At 40.6% G+C, this 24,751-nt stretch overlaps 1 protein-coding gene across 1 annotated transcript in view; it reads left to right on the top strand.

Moving 5' to 3' along the window:
• Window positions 1–24,751, top strand: part of kcnh5b (potassium voltage-gated channel, subfamily H (eag-related), member 5b) — a 307,105-nt gene that overhangs the window by 30,373 nt on the left and 251,981 nt on the right. The window contains exon 5 of the mRNA XM_034675341.1: window positions 13,050–13,165. Coding sequence (XP_034531232.1) covers window positions 13,050–13,165 — 116 coding nt within the window. The remainder of the gene's footprint in view (window positions 1–13,049; window positions 13,166–24,751) is intronic.

The following is a 24,751-nucleotide window of genomic DNA, read 5'->3' as shown; positions in this document are numbered from 1 at the left end:
GTCAGATTACCTGAAAGTGAGACTTGATGCCGTTGTTTCTACCTGCTAAAAAACATCATTCAGTCCCTCCAGGAAGTTGCGATTTCGCGATCGCAACTATCAATGCAAATTCAACCAATCAGCGCGATTTTTTCGCGGCCCTGCAATTTTATACAATCACCGCAACTTTCTCGCAACTTTGACCAATTACCTTAATCTCAGCCCCTGCACGTCATCAGTTTTGTCATCAATTTCACTTCCTAGGAACATAAACATAAGTCCTCACTTGATCGGCACTTTTCAACAGCAAAACACGCACAGAGAACGGGTGAAAAGAGGGGACAGCAGGCAGGACAAGTGACCATGACAACGTTATTATTTATAGATTGAGGGGCACGGTGTTCGCTTGGTCTCTACCTGCAGCAGGTGTGCTTTATGAACCAGCTCTCCTCACCTCCATGCATCTGTCTCATCTTCATTGAGGATTTTTACCCCCGGGTGTGCGTTAGTGAAAAAGACACAACCGGGGGACGTCTGTTTAATATTTGAGGTTTGACGTTGTTGCCGCCATCACCGTAAAAAGTTCTTCATCTACAGCTTGATTTAATCCAGTTTGGTGAAACATCAGACACATTCAGTAAGTTTTGATCAACTCCTGGTCAACAAAGATGCAGATTCATTTCAGAGTGCCGTGAACTGACTGTCAAGAGCCTGTCACTGCGAGATGCATTCAGGGACCGTCGTAAATGTGCAATACAGACCTTTCATGGCATTTTTCTGTGAATAAAGAGAATCAAAACACAGTCACAGTGGCCACATCAAGAATGTTTTCTAAAAACAACTGTAATTTAGCATATTTGCTTGCCCCTGAGATGTTATTGGGGGAAAAAGAAAAAAAAAAACAACGCAACTTTCACCGCAATTTTTTCAAAAAGCTGTCGCAAATTCAGGCTTTTTTGGCCGCAACAATCACAAAAAAATCCCGCGAAATCCTGGAGGGACTGATCATTTTCCTCTGAAATGACAACTGAGCATTTCAGTAAGTGCTCAGACTGTATCATATTGTAATCCTGCGCCTTTCTTTTTCACCTTGTTTGTGTTGGGGATTTGTTTATGACTCTTTGAGGATCTTGACACTACATCCCTCCTGCAAACATAGCGCTGATCAACTAACAGGAGGAGATGCTGAACTCTGTGTGCACCCGAGGAAATATTGATGTGTGGGGAGTGGCAGTGTATAGTTAGAACCCTGCTGTTTATGGTGTTTATTGAGTAAATCTAACTCGTCCGTTACATAAACAGCAATGTGTGGATATCTGTGCCCTTTAGAATGACACTTGTGTCTTATCTGACCCTCTGTAAGCCTTTTGACATTTGTCTGTCATTACAGATCAGAGTTACCATTTAACAGCGCCTCTTAATTAATAAGATACCAGTGAAAAAATCTTTAGCTGCATTCCACTGATGAACAGCAGTTCAGTCAGACAACTCACGTTTACTTAATAAGTTTATTGCAGCATACAGTATTGTGTTTGGCGTGTGGGCTCCGAATTTCATTACTCCTCGTAGATTATTTAAATGCAGACATTAGGAGCAATGAGAGAGGACTAACCCCCTCGGAGCCCGCAGGTGGAAGCCGGGGAGGAGGTGGGGACAAACTTCACACAGCACTGAGCAGAACAGCAGGAGCACTGCAAGCAGAGGCAGAGACAGGGAGGCTTGCCGTTTAAATAGACCGCCGAATGAGGATGTTGAGATCAGCTGATGGAGAGGTGGTGACGTGTCAGTATGATGAGCGCGGCTCGAGTTGTCTGCCTGAACTAGCTTGCAGGCGGCGCTCCATTTCTTCTACCTGCACAAGCAGTTGGAAGATCTGCACAGTACTTTATGTACTTGCCTCATTGTCAGCAGATCTCACTTTTGTTTTATCCAATTTTCTGTTTTCTCCATGATACGTTTAACTGTGTGTCCTCATTCTTCTGCTCCCAACATTCAGCATGTTTAAATATAAAGTGAAGTGAAGTATTGAGACAAGTTAATTTTCCACTGCTTGGTCTCTCAAATTGGTCCGCAGTGGCAAGAAAACTTAACATATCTTGCAAATTGAATTCACCTCCAAAAGTCCCCACGTTCTTGGAAGTCATCATCATATGTTCAGTTTTAAAGGTCAAAAGAACTTTTTTCAGTTCTAAGAGTGGGTTTTAATGCACACTCAATACAGCACAGATTTGAATATAGAGTTTAATATCCTGCCAAACTAACAGCTGTTTAGACATTTATGTACCCAGTAATAGAATAATCGGTAACACTTTACAATAAGGGTCCCTTAATTAGCGTTAGTTAATGCATTATTAAGCATTAATTAACAGTTTAATAATAGTTTAATAATCGTTATAATGTATTACCTAACATTAACTAACACATTAGTTAATGCATTAATAAGCAGTTAATTAATGTCCACTGCTCAGAGTTAATTAATACATTATTAAGCATTAATAAAAGTTACAAAACTTAATTAGTTAACCATTAGTGAATGCTTTCTGGACCCTTATTGTAAAGTGTAACACATGCATCACTTAAGTAACACATTATAAATGCTAAACTGCCTCATAAGCATTACTTAATTAAGCATTAGTGAATGCTTTTTGGACCCTTATTGTAAAGTGTAACACATGTATCCCTTAGGTAACACATACGCTGAAGCAAAATGAGTTGAAATGTAGTTGAAGCAACACATGTAAAGAATTCAACACATTTTATTTAGAATAAAACAGATAATCACAGATAACATCTCAACTGGCACAGAGAAGTACGGTGGCCCTGAGAGCTCACAGCACTGCAACTTAAGAAAACACATGCAAAAAGACAAAACACAAGCAAATAAGAAAACATCTTCATCAATTTGACAACACATGCGCAGCATTTAGAAAACGCGATGCAAAGACAACAGAACTACACATTAAAAAAAGCGCTGCAAATAGACAGCAACACAACAGAAGTGTTTCCAGAGGACACTTAAAAGTGATGCACACGCTTATGCTTATGCTTATGAGGCAGTTTAGCATTTATAATGTGTTACTTAAGTGATGCATGTGTTACACTTTACAATAAGGGTCCAGAAAGCATTCACTAATGGTTAACTAATTAAGTTTTGTAACTTTTATTAATGCTTAATAATGTATTAATTAACTCTGAGCAGTGGGCATTAATTAACTGCTTATTAATGCACTAACTAATGTGTTAGTTAATGTTAGGTAATACATTATGACGATTATTAAACTATTATTAAACTGTTAATTAATGCTTAATAATGCATTAACTAACGCTAATTAAGGGACCCTTATTGTAAAGTGTTACCGAATAATCTGACATACTGCAGCTGTATCAAAGCTAACCGGCAGACTTTGGTGTATTTCAGTCCAGAACAGACTGTTTAAGGCCCCCGTGAGGCTGCAGCATTAGCCTGCTGTGTCAGAGATCAGTGTACCATCAGTGGCATTTTGACCCGTCTCCTCATTAGCGTTGTTGTGTAGCGATGCTGTTTGTGGGAGATTCGCTGCTGTGGACCAAAACGTGCTCTCAGCTCTGTCTCCGGCTGCTCCTTGGGCTCATCACGTCATAGCACGTCAGTGTCAGCTGAGCAGGGGAGAGATCCCAGGCTGCTAAATATGTCCGTCCTGAGCTGAAAATAACAACATGGATGCTAAATGCATTATCTGCACCCCGTGTCTCTGTGTTCATGTCCCCGCTTTCTTAATATAGCCTTTTTTTCTCCACATTTCCCCCCCAATCATTTTACTGATTCAACTCTTCTAAGTGCACTACTTTCAGGAACGTTGCCAACACATGTTTTAGTGCACACGAGGCATCATCAAAAAGCACAACAGGAGATCTACTTTATTGTTGTCATCTTTCCTTAGCAGATTCAACAAATGTGAATGATTCAGAATCATTTTCTTCTGAATACTGTTTCCTGCGTTCATGCCTTCTGGTTGTGGTGATGCAGTTAAGAGCAGTGGTGTCAGTGGGAACAGATAAAAATGTCAGCAGCATCACTGTAGAAAGACAAGCAGGCAAAGCCAAACGCGAGGTGGTGCAAAACAGTTAAAGCTGGAACATTGTATTGTTTTTTAGTAGAGTTGCAGAGTTGGCTGTTTGCTTTTTCAGCACCTGTTAAAGTGCCACAGATTGCAGTTAACCTCGGCCTCAGGCGACACATCATTATAGGTGCACGGCTAATCAGAAGGAGTGAGGAGTGCTGAGGCAGGAACAGCTGCTGCAGGTTACAGTGAACAACTTAACCCTAACCATGAGGCAGTGAACTCTACATTTAGCCTCTGTATTATATGATTTTACCTGGAACAGATGTAGTTTGAAATTGTTCAAGACCGCTTATATTGCCTTTAAAATGATTGGAAGCTGTTTCCACTGTAGAAGTCTTGAACAAGGCGGGAATGAGTCGAAGAAAATCATTTAGATCTCGATTTAAGTTTCCCCTCGAGATATTTGAGGAAGAATAAAGTTTTATTTATTAGGTTCAGAATTAAGAAAAAGAAGAAGAAGAAGACATACTTTATTAAGCCCTGAGGGGAAATTCACTTTTTACACTCTGTTATATAACATGCAACACACACTCATACACACCGGCTAGAAACACACTCCTATGCACAAACAGGAGTCTATGTCAGAGGGCTGCATATGGAGAGGTGAGCGGTCAGGGTTCGATGCCCTGCTCAGGGCCATGTTGGCAGTGCCCAGGAAGTGAAATGGCACCTCTCCAGCTTCCCAACTTTTATTCTTTGGTCAATCCTGGGACTTTGTTTTGAATGAGTTTAGTGCTTAAGCCAGTCTGGGCACTTCTTTTGACCACTAGGCAACACAACCGCAGACCTGTTTGGCTATGAGACAAGACAATTGGGTCAACTGTAACTTATCAAAGCAAAAGCCAAGACAAGGGCCCCAGAAGGACAGACATGTATGACTGAAATTTTATGTCACCACCAGGCAACACTTTTTTGAGAAAAAAAAGAGAGGTAGAGACCAAAACCATCTCTGTACCAGGCTGTTAAACTTGTTAAATGCTGCTGTAGAAATACACATTTTAATATGGGGCCTACCGAAGTGCCCTTGGCTTTTGAAGCCATCCTCAAGTGGACACTCTGGGAACTGCAGTATTTACATGTTCTGTATTGGCTTCATTTTTTCAACCCAGAAAGTTGCAGCTTGGTCTTACACAAAACTTAGGAAAGACACCTTAGCAATGCAACATAACCTACACAAGTAACCTAACATATGTTACTAACATCCTTTTTTTTTATTACCCAAATTACATTTTCCTTCATGAACTAAGAAGTGTTGTAAAACTGTTTCTTTTTCCCAACGCTCACCACCTGCTCTCCATGTTTGTCTCATACATGAAATGAAGTTTAATATAAAACTGCACATAAATACAGCAAACATGTAATGTGCTGCTGTGCATTCATTGACCTTTTGATCCAAACATCAGTTTTACTTGATAAGGATGAATTCTTATCTCCTTGGAAATTTAAAAATAATCATGCAAATGATCATTTTGCATGTTTGCATGCTGAGTTTCTGCACGTTGACCTTAAAGGTTTGGCAGAGTTAATTCAATCAAACATCTGTCCACATGTGATAACCTAAGAGACGTGCAGTGCTTAAACCTTCCTACTCCCCCGTCCTTCAGCACAGAGGCCTCTCTCACAAAGGGGAACCCACTGTGCATTATGTGAGAGTAACATCTTGTCCATGTCTTCGCCCGCTGAAGGAAAAATCAATCTGTTTTCTACAAAAGTGACTATTTCATATCGTCTTCTGTGTGGACCTCCAGATCAAAACCTCATTTCAGAATTCACTTTTCTCATGAGTGCACCAGTTCTGCTCCCCTGTTATTTTTAGCTCCGGCCATTTACTCCTTTTTTTCTTTTCTTCCTCTTCCATTGTGCCCCGGTCTGATAAATCAAGCCGTGTTGCATTCTTGAGGCGAACCGCTGCAGGAACGTTACTATTAACTGTGAAAAAGACCTCTTATTTACTTGTCCTGTCGTTCTTTGTGTGGTCCTTTTGTCCTTGTGTGTCAGCATGTATTTACATGAGTTACAGCAGAACAAGATGTCCCATTTTACTTCATGATGAAAGTGGTTCTGGGTTTGAAGAGGAGTACATTGGGTTGCTTTTACTAGCCAGGGGTTCTCTTTTAGTAAACACATTCAAGAAGGGTACTGCTCTATAATGCATACACACTATACAGTGCGTTATGCAACCACAGCTACTGAATAGGCAGTGTATAAAAACACTTAAGACATTTGCATGAGTGGCAGGCCGTTACTTTGTCAGTAGAAGTGCTTCAGTGTCAGTTAAAGTAAACAAGTAGAAATATATATGAGGGTTTTAATCTACAAGCAAAAAGCAGACCGGTCCACAGAAGACGGCGAGCCGCTGCAGAGTAGGAATGTGAATGAGTCTGTTGACGGGTTGTTTGAATAAATGATCTGAATAAATAATTCTGTGGTTTTATAACGAGAATAAAACAAACCAAACCCTTCAGTCTCATTTCAAGGTGTCCTTAGCATATGCTAATGTAGTGCCTCAGTGGGAAGAAGAAAAAGTGGTGGTCAGATTAAGTTCATATCAGCTTTGTGAAAGTTGAGTAAACACCAGCTTGTTAAAGGTGACATATCATGCAAAATTGACTTTCTAATGGTTCTTTACCTGAAATATGTTTCCCTGGCATGTCTACAAACCCCCCGAGAATGAAAAAAATCCATTCTGCCCCTGTTCTGATTTCTCCACCTTTCTGTAAATGTGTGTGAAACGAGCCGTTTCAGACTTCAGTGTTTTTGTTACGTCACAACAATATCCGGTCTGTCACGGAGTCAGAGCTCGGAGCTTGTTCAGCCCATAGACTGTATAAAATACAACTCAACCCCTCCTCCGTTTTTCATTACCTGCACAAATGTGTGCTAACAAGGAGCTTAGGAGGGAGGCATGCTAGTTGTAGGCTGTCTTAATAAACACAAAGGTCGGTTTTACTCCCCACGTCTGCAGATTTGAAGATCTAGTGGATGATTTTTATTTATCATGGATAAGTGCCAGCGCTAGTTAGCATAGCCACATAGCTACATGTCGTAGTTGTAGCTGTGTACCAAGACACATGTCTACATACTGACAAATAAAACAACAAGAAACACAGAATCTGTGACCAATCCTTCAGAAAGGTCCTGCTGCCTTTCTGGCAGAGGTCGGTTTTACTCCCCACGTCTGCAGATTTGAAGATCTAGTGGATGATTTTTATTTATCATGGATAAGTGCTAGCGCTAGTTAGCATAGCCACATAGCTACATGTTCGTAGCTGTGTACCAAGACACACGTCGACATACTGATAAATAAAACAACAAGAAACACTAAATCTGTGACCAATCCTTCAGAAAGGTCCTGCTACAGGCGCCTCTCTGTCAGGATCAGATTCAGAGGGTTGAAGTAACGTGATCTCTGAGCAGCCGTGTATATTCAGCCAACATGTAAACATTAGATCAACATGCTGGACAGCCGAGGCACATCCACTTCCTGAGGGGGCGTGGTCAGAGAGAAAACAGAGTGTTCTGAGGAGGACTGAAGAAGAGGGTTTTTCAGGCAGACCAAAATCTGATTTCAAAGTGTTTTTTTGAGCATAAACTTTAAAGACATGTTTTGGGGACCTCTTAGACCAATATATATTGATGAAAAAAGCGTGATATGTCCCCTTTAATATTCACAAACATTGATAGTGTGCACTGCATATGACTTGGAAATTTACCAATGGACTTGGACTGGGAATGGCTGCTGAGGGTTCTTACTTGGCATCGGCCCTTTTTCCTATCTTATTTTAATGCAGACATAGATTCAGGGTGTAAAATTAACTTTTTACCCCATCTGCCATTGGCTAGTGATCTCCAAAAATGTACCAGCCAAAAATATTTTTCACCAGCCAAATAAAAAAATCCACTCCTGTGTGTTTGTGCTTGGGTTTTATTCTTGTGTGTTCACTTTCGTTAGCCAGGACGGAGGTCAGCCAGCCTCGTCAATTTTCCAGTTTTCTTTGAAACGTGGTTTATAGTGACATCACTCCGTTTAGCTGTCTGTTCCTCTTCTTGATCGTCTCCTGCCTCTTTGTTTATCCTTTTTGTTTGTGGTGGCTTCCTGCCAGGAATGTGTCACCACATCTTCCTCGAAACGCTCTTCCCGCCGTGCTTCTTCAAGCAAAGGGAATGAATTGAACTCCAGTAGCTGACGTCACGCCGTTCCCGACGTACCAAATCACAACACAAGTACAGCGCGCCGCGAGGGTCAAAATAGCCTGACAGTTGGCAGAAAGGGGCGAAAGTATGAAAACAAAACCTCACATGCAATACAACATTTTCCATCGGCCACTGGTGTGTGTGTTTTTGTTTTACACGCCAAACTAATTTTTCACCCGACATTGGCGCTTGGCAGGAGTTAATTTCACGCCCTGCATAGATTCTTTAAACTTAACAGTGATGACAGCTGTCAGATAAAAGCAGTCACGTGAAGAAAGTGTTCTGTTTGTTTTAGGTGTCTCTTCTAAAGCGTATGTAAAGTGTATGCTTTCGTAGAGTTGTTGGTGTTACGGCTTGAGCAAAGGACTAGGACCCAAATGCAGAGTACAGGGAAAAAGTATTTATTAAGCAAAAACCAAGGTTCAACAAAAAGCGCCTTGCGGGTAAAAACAACTGAGAAAAAGTACAAAACTAGGAGTAACACAAAATCACCCAAAAGGGGAAAAAGGTTATATCAAAAACTCACAAACAAAAACTAGGAATCAATCCTCTGGAAACAACTCGAGATAAGTAAACAGAAAAGCGTGGCTTGAATCTCCTCAGGAGCAAGGCTACAACGGGACATGGAGCATGCGGCTAGAGGAATAATCTGGCACTGGAGGAGTGTTTGGTGGTGGCTTAAGAAGCCAGTGCTGATGAGCAGATTAGGGACAGGTGTGCCTGATGAGCCTCACTGCTGAGGAGACCGGCCCCGCCCCTACCCTTGCAACCTGCAGGCAGAGAGAGACAGGGTTAGGGCAAATCACACAACAAATCAGGACCATAACAGTTGGTGTTTTTTTTTACTTAGTTTTAAAAGTTTCAAGTCATCGCTTTAATGTAGAGGCCTTTGGGCTTTTTTGTATTTCTTTTTAACAACCAAAAACAACAAGTGTACATCACACAGAGAGTAACACGAACACTGCTGCTGCAGATTTTCTTCAGGAGATGCACAAAGTTCCACTTAGGCTAAGAGCACCCGGGCTAATTGTATATGGTGATTCAAGGCTAATTTAGCATATCAGCATGAAGATAATCACTTAAAAGAAGCCACTCTCTACAACTGAGGACGTATAGAAAGTCATACAATTGTAGAAACAAAAGTTTCCTTGCAGGGAATCCAGCCAGTGCCTCCCAGAATAAGAATAAACTAGATTATCTTTTGATTTTTGTCCCATGAGGTCTCAGTACAGTGTTACATTTGGCTTCACTGCACAGAGAAATGAATGGTTGAATTTGCCTCCAGTGTGAAGAGAGAATGAAAAGAGAGGTATTCAGGCAGCTGGAGGCCTCAGGGTTAAAAGCTATTTCAAAGTCCACATTTTGTTCGTAATGGTCTCTTCAAAGGGCCGGGTCGATCACGACGTGGGTCTACCATACGTGGTGGGTCTCTGTTGTGCTCCTCTTTGCCCTTTCAAACATTTGATTTTATTTTTAGAGCATTACAGTTGGAGCACCCGTCATCTGAAACTGTGTTTGCTTTTATTGGGCAGCGGTGTGGTCAGCACCATGCTGAGAAAATGACCGCTGCTGGACAGTCCTGTGTTATTGATTGAGTCCTAACTGAAGCATGGGGCTATAATGGTTTTGATATAACATAATAATAATGATGACAGCTGGAAACACCATTTTGGAAGAATAGTAGGAATAAATAGAAAGAGGAAACACAAGGCTTGCTGTAACAGTTACATATTTTTACATGACGTACATAGGGTTTAATCCAGAGCACATCATTGTGACACTTTATTATAACATAATGCAACCCCTGTCTCAATAAACACAAACGCAGAACCAAATCTTTTAGCTTCTGATCTTAAGATTGAATCATCTTGAGTCTTTTTTTTAAGGCACCTTATAAAAAAGATGATGTCCTTAATTTTCTTTTTTCCATACTGCACTAGGGGAGGTATGCACATAAGGTTAGAAGTAGTGTGACTGGGGCGCTGGTGGCTTGGCGGTCTAAGCGTCACGCATACAGAGGCTACAGTCCTCGTCGAAGGGGTGTGCCCCAAGGCTCAATTCTAGGTCCATTACTCTTCTCTGTTTATATGCTTCCCCTTGGCCAAATCATCAGAAACCATAATGTACAATATCATTGCTATGCCGATGACTCCCAGATATATGTCCCCTTACGTTCCCGTAACAACAACAACTTAAATCAACTCACCACCTGCCTCTCTGATATCAATAGCTGGACATCTCAAAATTTTCTAAAACTCAATGAAGACAAAACTGAAGTTATCCTTTTCTCCACATCAAACCCTACCAATGACATACGCAGCCATCTTGGATCCCTCTCACTTAATATCACACCCACTGCAAGAAACCTAGGTGTGTTATTTGACTCCGAGCTCTGTTTTGATGCCCAGGTTAAAAAGGTTGTGCAGATTTGTTTTTTCCACCTGAGAATCATTTCCAAAATCAAATCTCTCTTATCATTTCACGACTTACACAAGGTTGTTCATGCCTTTATCCTGTCAAGACTAGATTTTTGCAATGCCCTTTATTCCGGTTTATCTCATACTTCTGTTCATCGCCTTCAATTAACTCAAAATGCAGCTGCCCGATTAATCACTGGTTCACGAAAATCCGATCACATAACTCCAATTCTGGCTTCCTTACACTGGCTTCCTATTAAATTCAGTATCGATTTCAAAATACTACTACTCACTTACAAAGCTCTACACAATCAGGCTCCCCAGTACATCACAGACCTTCTCACTCGGTACAAGCCTCCCCGCCCTCTCAGATCAGCCGACATGGGCTTATTGGTTATACCTGGTGCCCGTTTAAAATCCAAGGGGTTTCGGGCTTTTTCAGTCCGGGCTCCCAAACTATGGAACGACCTACCATCTGAAATAAGGCGTGCTACTTCTGTTCTTAATTTTTTTTTTTTTTTTTTTTTTTTTTTTTTTCACCGTCCCCTTTGTTTTTTATTGCTAAATGTTACAAACGGCACAGGTTTCTACCATCAGCAACCCTTTGAGCACTGAGTATAACTACCACAATGACACCCCTGCTTACCATTTACTAGAATAATACACAGATACAGTGAGAGTGAAAGAGAGTGAAGAGGAGGAGGAACGAAAAAGAGAGTGATCCAACTGTAGCAAAGCTAGCATAACAGGCTGCGTGTTAAAAAACAAAAGAAAGGAGGCAGAAGGGGTGGGGTGGGGGGGGGGACTCCAAATGTACAAACTTAAACATGAGCGATAAAGAGTGAGGATGAAATGTGTGAGAGAAAAAAAGAGAAAGGTTAGCGCTCTGTAGTGCAAACAGCCACATAGTCTTAAGGAGAAGTAAGGCTGAGTGCGACAGAGAAGGGCTCCACACTCCTTTTTTTATTCGTTTAAAGCTGCCTCTCACTCTGCCCTGTTTTTGTTTAGCAGTGCATGAAAACTACATTATAAAAAGACATTTGGCATATTAGAGGATACATACATTGTTCAGAGCTCATTATTATAAAAAAAAACAAACACAAAAGAAAAACAGCTGCTTTTGGAAGAGCAAAAATATGACCAGACACAAACAAGAAAAAAAAACAGATTAGCATCGCGAACATGATAGCGCAGTCTTTGCCGCTAGGTTAATATCGCGTGTTTTTGAGAAGTAACATTTTCTGACCATTTTTTTTTTCTGTAATCTCCCGATCTCTTAAAACAGAAGAGCTTTTTTTTAAGAGACACATAAACTGTAAACCAGCTCAGATTGTCAAGGCGACACATCTGTTCTTAATTTTAAATCACTTCTTAAAACTTTCTTTTTCAAAAAGGCCTTCATAACTTGCTAACATGTTATTATGTATGTGTGTGTGTGTGTGTATGTATGTATGTATATGTATGTGCATGTGTGTACATATGTATATGTATATGTGTATATGTGTATGAAAAAGGGTTGGGATTATATTTATTATTATTATTTTTGTTTACTTTCTGTGAAGCACTTTGTAACTCTGCTTAGAAAAGTGCTATATAAATAAAGTTTATTATTATTATTATATGGGTCGCCGGTACGATTCTCGGCTGCAACCATTTCCTGCATGTCTTCCCCCTCTCTCTACTCCCCACATTTCCTGTCTCTCTTCAGCTATCCTATAAAATAAAGGCAAAAAGCCCAAAAAATATAACTTAAAAAAAAAGTAGTGTGACTGACATCAAATCGCTTCCGCAAACCAACAGATATTGTTTGCAATGGTGCTACCACCTTTAGTGAGATGTATATATTCCCACCCTAGAAATATATTCAGAAACAGAAGCTTTACCCCGCGAGCCATCCTATTGACAAGTCAAACAAATGCTTCATTTTCAGTGATTCCTGTGTTTGTGATTCCCTAAAGAATTAATTCTGTTTCATCTACAGAGGTCAGAGCACATCAGATAGCTACAGAGCAGAAACCCTGCAGCAGCTGGAGATTCATTTGTGCTCAAGGACACTTTCTGCAGGGCTCTTGCTGGCCATAAACCCAGGGCTTGTGGTGCATTCACATCGTGTCAGGTTTATCCTAAATATGAGCCACCAACTGGGAAAACACAGTGCCTGCCAGCCCTCTTGTGACATGCGCAATTGGGAGCTTTGGGAATATTTTGTAACTTCAGTGTGTCCCTGTTGGAGTCATGAACTGGAGAAGTGTATCAGGGATAGCAGCTGGGAGCTAACTGAGAGGCGTGTATTCTCAGAGCCAGTTTATTTGTGATGAATGTGATGTAATCTGTGTTTAATGTCTGCTCCCTGCAGGATGGACCAAGTTTGCTCGGCTAACACGGGCGCTTACTAACAACCGCAACACGCTGCAGCAGCTGGCACCCATCGGTAAACATGAAGTCATCCATAAACCGTCCAGACTGGCAGAGGTGAGAACACACAACTACACAAACTGTTCATAACTGTTGCCCTAAAGCAAGATGAATTAAACTGCAGGTAGCGATAGAAACTATCATTATCAATCACATCTGCTTCAGTTTATGAGCCCAGTTTTCTCTCATCAAGGGACCACTAAACCAAAGGGTTGAATACCTTCTATTGAAATTCAGCTTCCTTGTTTGAGCACTTAAGTTTATTAGTGGTCTTATGCATTGTGTTTACATATTCATTATAACTGGCCCTCTGCTAGCTTTTTAAGCTACTCTTCACTATATATCTTGGTCTATATTACTCTGTTTTTATGTGGCCTACTGGTTAGGCTAAGATAGAAATGCTGCACATCAATACATGGTACAGTATACTTTATTCCTCCGCCCATTAGTTTGCCAGAGTTAGCTAACATTGCCATGTATCAGAGGTATGAGTGGATCAAGCTGCAACTGTACTTGAGATAGCTAATGGAAGCAAACCAGCAATCCAACATCAGTTGACTACACAGAAAGCCCAACAAGTTATGTTAGTCAAAATTAAATATCAGCAAACAACAGATAGCATGAGCTAAGCTATTAGCATTCCAACATTACCAAATGAGGTCTGTCACAAGTGCTAGCTAATGGCTGGCACACATGACAGGATTCTTCAAACCTTCACACATTTAGAGACCACACACTTGATGACAACAAAAGACAGATCGTACAAGATCTCTCTCTTCTGATCTTATATTGTGTGATGTGCACTACTGAGCACACCACACACTAACTGATTCTTCAGCAGAGTATCAGGTTCTTCACGCTCAATATTCCAAATCTGGCGTAGTAAAATGTGACTTCGGTAGGGGTGAGTCAGACTAAGGATTTGCTTAGTGGAATCTGATCCATCAGATTTTGCCCATAGTCGATGAATAGTGGAATGTTTGTTGTTTTTCCTTATTGACCCAAAGTCTGCATGATGGTGACCGCATGACAATATTACACATAACCCTTTACAATTAGGAGACTCATAGCTTAAAGTAAAAGGGACAACAGAATATTATAAGTATAAAACTTAGATTTTTTAAATCTATATTGCAAAAACAACGAGGTGATGAAGGAGAGAAAACTCAAATAAGACCACCATCTGTTAAACATGGAACAACGCTCCACTATAGAATAAGGAATCAGGAGATATTTAAACAGTGTTCACACAGCAGAGAGCAGCACTGTGGAGGGTAGTTTGTCCAACTTAAGACTAAACATTTGTATAATGTTCAAAATCAAACCTGGACCAGCTAAAGGGTTTTTAAATCTCTTAACAGAACCTTTTAAAACAGTCTTTCATCTCGTCTTTGTCCGCTTGAGTCTTTTCAAATTGTACGTGAGGAAAACCATCGTGTGTACGGGCAGAAGTGCGCTCCTGTCTTTGTTGACTGTAAATCCTGTCTTTGAGAATATCCTCTCTGATGATGTGGAGGTGGATGGGATGCTGTGGATTGTTTTTGAGGCTTCGGACAGCTTTGGGTATCCCTCCTCGTTCTTTTGGCCCCGTACAGTTTTTGTGTGGTCCGGTAATCCTTGATCTCACAGCCCTCTTCATGAAGCTGCTCCTCATCTTCATCACTAGTTTTAGGATCAACTGAAGTTTTATTTCTGACATTTTGAGCTACCATGAACGTAGAAAGATTTAAAGGCCAGCTGAGGTACGTCTGCTCCACAGGTCCCGCTAAATGGGAGAGTCCACCTTTAATTACCAGGGGAGATTTAATTACCACTTTAAGGAGATTTAACACCTCAAGAGCTGTTCTCAGAATTACATTCAATAAGTCTATATTTATATCAAAATAGGATATATGAGACACTATTTTTACAGGAAACAGGAAAATAATGTAAAATTAGACATTGAGCACCCCCATGGTTTGAATGGAATGATCCCCTTTCATATGCAAATATTCGACTATGAGATTGGCAGTCGACTAAGACTCGTTAGAATGAATCGTCAAATATTCGACTATTTGGGGTCACCCCTAGACTTCAGTGTAAACAAACATGGTGGACGAACGGGAAGAAGCAATGATGATTGTTTTCGGCCTCTTACTTTCCGAAAACACACAAAACAGAAAAACGATTATGTAAAAAGTCATGGAGACCGCGGTAATGTGGGCTGTATGAATAAGAGTGCAAGTTGTATTTATTACAGCGGTGAGTTTTCACAGGCGCCATGTTTTTGTTTGTCTTTACTTCCTCTTCTGTCAGTCAGCTGAGTCAGTTCGCGTCTTGATTGGCTTTTGCTCTGGTACACGTGACATCACACACTGTGCGTGCTCGGCTCCTCTCGGAGCATCCCACACACTACAGGATTTCTAGTCGCAAATATTAAACATGTTCATTATTTACGATCTCTCCTTCTGAGGCCTTCTGAGTGGCTCCGACCGCACAGAATCACTCTTAACACACCCCACACCACAAGAAAATCACACACCATGTCGTTCGCTAACATCCGACAATCGGGCCTTTGCTGGCTTTGATCATAAGGGAGAGATCAGGACAAAAATCAGCCCCATTATCCTGTAGTGTGTACCTGCCTTAAGCCACCAGGTTGGCTATTAGGGTGCAAAGCATGGTGAATGTAAGCTAAGCTAGTAAAAACATATCAACACACAAAAAAGTCTAACAAAATAGAAGATAAGCAACCTTACAAGGTTAAGTGTATAACACAAGTCAGTCAGTCCAACATTAGCTTTCTAGGTTTGATGTTTAACCTTGTAAGCAAAAATAGTGCTAATGCAACATTAGCTTGCAAGGTTAAAAGAATAACTTAAGCTAAGCTAGTAGAAATGCCAGATTTTTTAATAAGATTTTTTGTATTTTGTTGTCAGAAAACATGACTTACCCATGCACAGGACAAAATCAATAAAGAGACGAGCGGTATCACAAAGCTTTAAGTGCAAGATAAGCTCAAGAACCTGAATTAAGCATTAGCTAAAAATAAGGTAGGTATGAGCATAACATAGGTTGTGCTTACAATAACCCAGCATCAGATTAAAGGGTTCAAATCATTAGCAGATCGAAGCTAACATGTCCTGCTATTGTTCCAGCGGCCCATTATCTGAAAGTCTAATAGTCTGTATAATTTCCCAAAGGACTGAGAGCACGTTACCCCCAAAACAGAAACCTATTATTCCGAAACCCCAATAGGTTGGAAATGAATCAAATCAAATGACGCCTCATTGTCCATTCTCCCTGCAGGCCTAGCTGTTTGCTCTGTGAGTTCAGTCCCTGTCCATGGTGCTGAATCAGCTGGGGCTAACTCCATACCAACACATGCACGCACACACATTCTTCCTCTCTCTGGTGGAGCCTCTTTTCCAGATCCTTCCCTCCACAACTGGATGTCTAACCAGTCCGATGGGATTTTTCCCCCCTAATCATTGAGATGATTTGATAATGGACGGTCTCCTAGCTAATATTGATTCAACATTGTCTACCATTAGTTATATGTAACCAAAAACATGTTAGCATATCCTGAGCACCTGTTGTCAGACTTTGTCCAAGAGGTGACTTATTCAGTCCAATGAAAAACCTCTCCTCTGAATCAGCAGTGAGGTGTTCTCTGTGGCATTACATTGATGCTAAACAACAGATACACATCAGCTATTAACATCAGTGGATGGCACATTATTTGCCGGTGGCCGCTTGTCCAGACTGCTGATATTGGCTGATACTGATAAACCTGATACATCTGTGCATCCCTATCAATCTCACATTTAGTGAAGAAATACATTTAAAATTAGTTTTGAAGCATCAAGTTTCAGGAGTGAACTCAAACTCAGGAACTCAGGAAACATCAAGTTATCTGCAAATTGGAAGTTATCGCTTCTGCAAACACAATAGTAACACGCCAACGCTGCAACTCTCTGCTCTTTACTTTATTTCTGCACAAATAAACCGTCTTATGAAACATTAAGTACTGAATTCAAACCACAATACTGAGTGAAAGCAACCACATGCACACAATCACATGTATTATAGACAGACACAGGAGTGAGAGCATATTGTACTTTGTCACACACAATCTGCCACACCCTCAGTACATCCACCCTCCTCCACTCACCGTGCACGCTCTTTCTAACTTCCCTAGAGCTGCAGCTGTTTGACTCAGCGAGCGGTGCTTCCCTTCCTGGGAGCGCGGAGCTCCTGTGGACTGCGGGTGTCATTAATATTTCATGTTGGGTGGGGAGATAAAGCAGGGTGCTGTGGGCACTTCCAGTGATTGTGACTGCTGCTAGAAATTTGGAAAATGGGTCTCATGGTGGGGAGAAGATGGCTCAATGACATCTCTTGCCATCGCTCACTCGCCTGTTTTATTCATGAAGGTTTGAGTGAGGTGTATCATCTTTAATCAGAATTTGTTTGAGTTTCAGCTCTGCTTAGCACATGAGGAGAGCACTGTGAGTTTTTAACTGAAGTGTTACTTTCAGGGCGATTTAAAGACGAGGAGAGGGAGGGCAGGGAGGGGGAGGAAGGAGAGGATTGAATGGAGGAGGAGCAAATATGAAAAGAGCAGTGAAATGAGAGAGAGGTAAAGGGCAAAGAGAGGCAGCTGAATAGGAGGAGGGTGGAAGTAATGAATTAAGTAAGGAAGAAGGAGAAATCAAGAATTTATTAGAGAGGATGGAAGAGAAGGAGGAGAGAAAGAAAAACCTCTGGGAAGTTAAATTTCAAAGAGTTACCTCAAAATCTGGTGTAAGATGCATCATGGGAATTAAAGGGTCTGGTCCTTTTGGAGCTTCACCTATAGACAAAGTAAAATAAGTCATGTTAAAATCCCCTGATCCAGGTCCTCTCAGCAGATTTTTCAAGTTTTTAATCGTCCTCTCTTTGCTGCTGTCACAGTCAGCATGTAGCAGCACACAGTGAGACGCCACCGCTGGTAATGTAATGTGATGGCAGCAGCTGGATTTATCTATACTGTTGACTAAGAGTCAGGAATTTAACCGTCCAGGTATTAAAGTAAAAACAAACAAAACAAGTCATGCTTCACTAACACTTCATTAGCCTACCAGCCTGAGCCCTGCGTCACATCACAGTGTCTCCTTTTCTCTGTGACCTGCATGTGGATATTATAACAAAAGCAAAGAGAGCACAATCACAAACATCTACCTATATATGCTGTGCTTTTATTTGAGGTAGCTCGGGTGGTTAATTTCCCATCTCCTGCAGTCTACACACTGAAGTGTCAGGTGGCATAGCCAGCAGCGTGCAAATGCATGTGAATGTGATTGGTTAATACAGATGGGCACCGCATGCCATCAGTGTTTGAATGTATGTTTGAACAGGTGAATGTGACATGTAGTGATAAAGTGTAGTTGAAGAAGAATGCAGAGGAGGATGTTTTCAGGAAAGGTAGGAAGAGGGAAAAAGACATAATCATTTACAAGCTAATGCATCCTCTTTACCATTATCCCAGCCTGAGTTGCAAAGCGTTTTGAGCATGCTCACTGAATATCACAGGTGATCCATCTGCTCCACTGTCTGAAAAGCACAGCTGGCATCTTCTGTTGAGGACGCTGTTGAGTGTCACATAAGCTGATGTGAGAGGTTTTTTTTCCCCCCCCTTCATGATGCCACTGGGCTGCTAATTGGCAGTCTCATATTTGGGAGGCGGTGCTGCTGTTGACCAGGGTCTGTTTGACTGGCAGCTCTGATGACAAGGATTAGATCAGATGCAGCCCGGTGTGATGGAGCCTGCTGTTGATTCTCCATGATACTCATCATCACACTGAGTTTAACTGTGAGAAAAAATAGTGCTAACCTAAGCTAGCCATGCTGAACCCCTGTGAATGGGATGAAGACGGAGTTGTAGCATCGCTGACTGCCACATTATTTATTCAGAATATGATACTTAATTTCAGTAATCGTGTAGTAGAAGTCAGAAGAGATGTTGTAATGTGGTCAAAAAAATATACTGTTAAACTACAAAATACTAACTTAAGCATTGGTAGTAATGAAAGAAGCGGTAGACACAGTAGTAATGGAAGCACAACAGCAGTGGCTGTACAGATATAGATGTAATTTTACCTGATAAGGTATGCTGTAGCAGAGGTAGCAGCACTTGCAGCATTAAAAGTGCTAAGACCAAAGGTAGTATAACGAGCAGTCAATCAGCAATCTCTGGTGATGAAATAAGAAGCCAATGTGGAAGTTTGAAAGAAAATGCAGTTCCTTAAATGTCCACTTGGGGCTCAATCCAAAAACGAAGGAATCCCTAGTAACCTTCATGTAAAAGTTACAAACTGTACAGCAGAAATAAATATGTTTGTAGACTGGTTGAAATTTAGATTTTTATCTTAAAGGTGACATATCATGCAAAATGGACTTTTTAATGGTTCTCTACCTGAAATATGTGTCCCTGGCATGTCTACAAACCCCCCGAGAATGAAAAAAATCCATTCTGCCCCTGTTCTGATTTCTCCACCTTTCTGTAAATGTGTGTGAAACGAGCCGTTTCAGACTTCCGTGTTTTTGTTACGTAACAACAATATCCGGTCTGTCACGGAGTCAGAGCTCGGAGCTTGTTCAGCCCATAGACTGTATAAAATACAACTCAACCCCTCCTCCGTTTTTCATTACCTGCACACGTGTGCTGACAAGGAGCTTAGGAGGGAGGCATGCTAGTTGTAGGCTGTCTTAATAAACACAAAGGTCGGTTTTACTCCCCACGTCTGCAGATTTGAAGATCTAGTGGATGATTTTTATTTATCATGGAAAAGTGCCAGCGCTAGTTAGCATAGCTACATAGCTACATGTCGTAGCTGTAGCTCTGTACCAAGACACACGTCGACATACTGACAAATAAAACAACAAGAAACACAGAATCTGTGACCAATCCTTCAGAAAAGGTCCCGCTGCCTTTCTGGCAGAGGTACTCCCCACGTCTGCAGATTTGAAGATCTAGTGGATGATTTGTATTTGTCATGGATAAGTGCTAGCGCTAATTAGCATAGCCACATAGCTACATCTTCATAGCTGTAGCTGTAGCTGTGTACCAAGACACACGTCGACATACTGACAAACAAAACAACAAGAAACACAGAATCTGTGACCAATCCTTCAGAAAAGGTCCCGCTGCCTTTCTGGTAGAGGTCGGTTTTACTCCCCACGTCTGCAGATTTGAAGATCTAGTGGATGATTTTTATTTATCATGGATAAGTGCCAGCGCTAGTTAGCATAACCACATAGCTACATGATCGTAGCTGTGTACCAAGACACACGTCGACATACTGATAAATAAAACAACAAGAAACACTAAATCTATGACCAATCCTTCAGAAAGGTCCTGCTGCAGGCGCCTCTCCGTCAGGATCAGATTCTGGATCAGATTCAGAGGGTTGAAGTAACGTGGGTCTGTGAGCAGCTGTGTATATTCAGCCAACATGTAAACATTAGATCAACGTGCTGGACAGCCGAGGCACATCCACTTCCTGAGGGGGCGTGGTCAGAGAGAAAACAGAGTGTTCTGAGGAGGACTGAAGAAGAGGGCTTTTCAGGCATGCCAAAATCTGATTTCAAAGTGTTTTTTTGAGCATAAACTTTAAAGACATGTTTTGGGGACCTCTTAGACCAATATATGTTGATGAAAAAAGCGTAGTAATTGGTCATGTTGATGATATCAGAAGTCCCGCCCCTTCTTGATTTTCATTTGCCGGTGAATTTGAAATGACATTGGTGAGCAGTAGTGTCCCAAAAGCTTATCTATTTTCAAGTGAGAGTGCTGAGAGTGTGGTGGGGGGTGTTTTTGCCCTCAGGACACCAAGTGCTGAAAACACTGAGCTGAATTAGGTTTGAATGAAAATAGGCACTTCCAGCTCAAAAATGCAGTTAGTGGACACAGGCCCTAATCCAGCAATATGAACTATAAGTACTGGTTGTTCAGTATAACCCCAGTTGATAACAGTAGTTAAAGAAAATTATTATTATGATTATATTTTTTACTACTAATATGAGCAGCGGTAAAAACTTTAGCAGTTGTGGCAAGATCATAAGAAGTAGCCATCAAAGCTGTCATATCAGCAGTGATCTGAAATAGATTTGGATGGCATTTTTCTATTTAACGCTACGAATGGTTGTGATGAGTACCATTTATGAGGAAGTGTAATCATGTGTTATATATTTGGTGCTGCAGACTTTATTACAGCTCATCTCTGTAGCAGCTGGATACAAACAGAATGATGTGCCTTTTAGTGTAAATCGAGTTGAATGGTAGATGTGTGATCTCTGTAGAGGAAATCAAACAGCTGTGTGTTGGGTTTAATGTAGTCTGAGCTCTGCAGAGGAGGCCGAGCTCAGCAGGGGAGATCATCACGGCACCGAAAAAAGATAATGGCTGTTTTTTGTTCACTTTTTTTGCCTTCTCTCTCTCTCCCGCTCATCTGATTTCCCTAAAGTTTTTTTCTTTATTTTTGCCCTCAACTTTCTCTTTTCTTTCAAGCCAAAGTTATTCATTATGCAGTTTTGCCACAGAGAGATTAATGGAGCATGAAAAAGTGGATACAGATGAAAACTAAGGAGTGAAACATCTAAGATTTTGATTTACTCTTCTTCCCTGTTTCCCTCTCTCTTTGTATACACAAACATAACATCAGGATAATTATGACTCGGCTGGAAAAGCTCTTTACTTCTTCATCTGTTTCACAAATTCAGTTACATCCCTTCCTCCATCCTTTCAATCCAAGTAAATGAACATCTGCCATTGTCTAGTGTTAAACTGATTTCAAGAAAAGATGGGAAAATGATCTCTCAGATTAGGGATTTGTGCATTTAGTTGTTTGAACTACCAGTGGGTTGAATTAATGATTAACATTTTATAATTGTAGGCCCAGAATGCTGATTATATGTTGTGTCTAAGTTGTAGTCCCGCCACCTGCCATTAACCAGGGCTGTGGCTCCAGTTAATGGAGCCAACTGCCATAATGATCTTCTTCCTGCATGTAAACAAGCACAGATAATGGAGGGCTACTTGTAGCGCAGCACAGTTTGTCAGTATTTTGATCTAGAAGATTGAGATAAAGTTGTATGTAGGCTGTGTCTGATTAAACTGGCTTTCACCCAATCAACCAGAGTAATGTGTAACCAGCACAGGCATGTGGACATCAACCTTCAAGGAGGACTGAAGGCTGGTGGTGCTAGCTCTGCTAATGGTAGCCACATGCGGTGGACCAATTTGACATTGTTTGCCCACAGGCTCTTTGATACCAAGTTAATGATGAATGTGATGAATAATATGTGCCCAATCATGAGTATTTACATTTGGGCTAGTTGGTTTGTTGGAATTGAATTTCTGTTTAAAGATTATGTCGTTAGTTGAGTCAGAAGAACATCCTTAACTCAGACTTCTGGTATGAAAATAGCACCAAACATAGGGCGCTGGTTTAGCTCAGTGGTTAAATCACAAGCCTCATAAACAGAGGCCAGGGTCCTCGAAGAGGGGGGCTGGGTCCGACCTTTAACAGCATGTAAGTCCTCATTATTTCCTCTGAGTTTCATACCCTATCCACTGTCATATTATTTCAATGAAGGCATGAAAGACCACCAAAAAACAAAAAAACATTCAACATAAATGATCGATTATCAGTAAATCTGGTTATCTTTGCTCTTCAAGTTTAAAAACATGGTAAGAGTCAGGGCAAAAAATCATGAGAATTCAAAAAGACTTAACCTGGGATTTTTTATCTTTGATATCTGCGTGCTGTTTTTTTCTGTCCTTGGGTATTAGCTGGCTGCTGGAATCTGAATTTCCTGAGGGAACCTTCCCAAAGGATTAATAAAGTTTCTATCTATCTATCTATCTATCTATCTATCTATCTATCTATCTATCTATCTATCTATCTATCTATCTATCTATCTATCTATCTATCTATCTATCTATCTATCTACCTACCTACCTACCTACCTACCTACCTACCTACCTACCTATCTATCTATCTATCTATCTATCTATCTATCTATCTATCTATCTATCTATCTATCTATCTATCTATCTATCTACCTACCTACCTACCTACCTACCTACCTACCTACCAACTTCCTACCTACCTACCTACCTACCTACCTACCTACCTACCTATCTATCTATCTATCTATCTATCTATCTATCTATCTATCTATCTATCTATCTATCTACCTACCTACCTACCTACCTACCTACCTACCTATCTATCTAACTATCTACCTACCTACCTACCTACCTACCTACCTACCTACCTACCTACCTACCAACCTACCTACCTACCAACTTCCTACCTACCTACCTACCTACCTACCTACCTACCTATCTATCTATCTATCTATCTATCTATCTATCTATCTATCTATCTATCTATCTATCTATCTATCTATCTTTCTATCTATCTATCTATCTATCTATCTACCTACCTACCTACCTACCTACCTATCTATCTATCTATCTATCTATCTATCTATCTATCTATCTATCTATCTATCTATCTATCTATCTATCTATCTATCTATCTATCTATCTATCTATCTATCTATCTATCTATCTACCTACCTACCTACCTACCTACCTACCTACCTACCTACCAACTTCCTACCTACCTACCTACCTACCTACCTACCTACCTATCTATCTATCTATCTATCTATCTATCTATCTATCTATCTATCTATCTATCTATCTATCTATCTATCTATCTATCTATCTATCTATCTATCTACCTACCTACCTACCTACCTACCTATCTAACTATCTACCTACCTACCTACCTACCTACCTACCTACCTACCTACCAACTTCCTACCTACCTACCTACCTACCTACCTACCTACCTACCTACCTACCTATCTATCTATCTATCTATCTATCTATCTATCTATCTATCTATCTATCTATCTATCTATCTATCTATCTATCTATCTATCTATCTATCTATTAAGTTTTAATCTGTTGAGTCTAGAATGTGTGTTCAAACTTATCAGGGATTAATGGTGTAAATATTACCTCTATCATCTTATAATGTTTGATTTGAATTTGAATTTGAATTTCAACTCATCTGTTGAAACTTGTTAGATTTCATATATGTTGTGTAAAGCTTGGGAAACCCTTTGCCTTTTATGAATAGGAGAGGTTGGTTTGTAGAAATGTGATATAGGTTGACCTTTTTACTTTAATGGTGTTTACTTGAGGGTACAGTTTGTCAGAAAGCTTGGATAGTAGTATAATAAATGATATTTAGTGTAACATATATATCCTATGTATACACCCATCTGTGAGCTAAACACACTTATCCCTTTGAGGGTTGCAGTTGCCAGTAAATCACAGGGCTGACATGAAGTGAAGGACAACCTGCCTGACAAGCTCGCATTCACGCCTAGAGCCAGTTAAACTCCATATGGACAAGTCTCAGCCAACTGGCATGGTCTACTACGACTATCAACTACAAGTGTTCCCCCATCCCCCCATGTATTCATATGATTATATTAATAATAATGATGATGATGATGATGATGCTGATGCTGATTGTTATTATTGTATTGTATATTTCTATGAGGCACTGAAAAAGAGGGAATTACAGTTTTGCAGAC

Source organism: Notolabrus celidotus, chromosome 22 (genome assembly GCF_009762535.1).
Source record: "Notolabrus celidotus isolate fNotCel1 chromosome 22, fNotCel1.pri, whole genome shotgun sequence".
Taxonomy (NCBI): Eukaryota; Metazoa; Chordata; class Actinopteri; order Labriformes; family Labridae; genus Notolabrus; species Notolabrus celidotus.
This window is presented reverse-complemented; position numbering and strand designations above follow the sequence as displayed.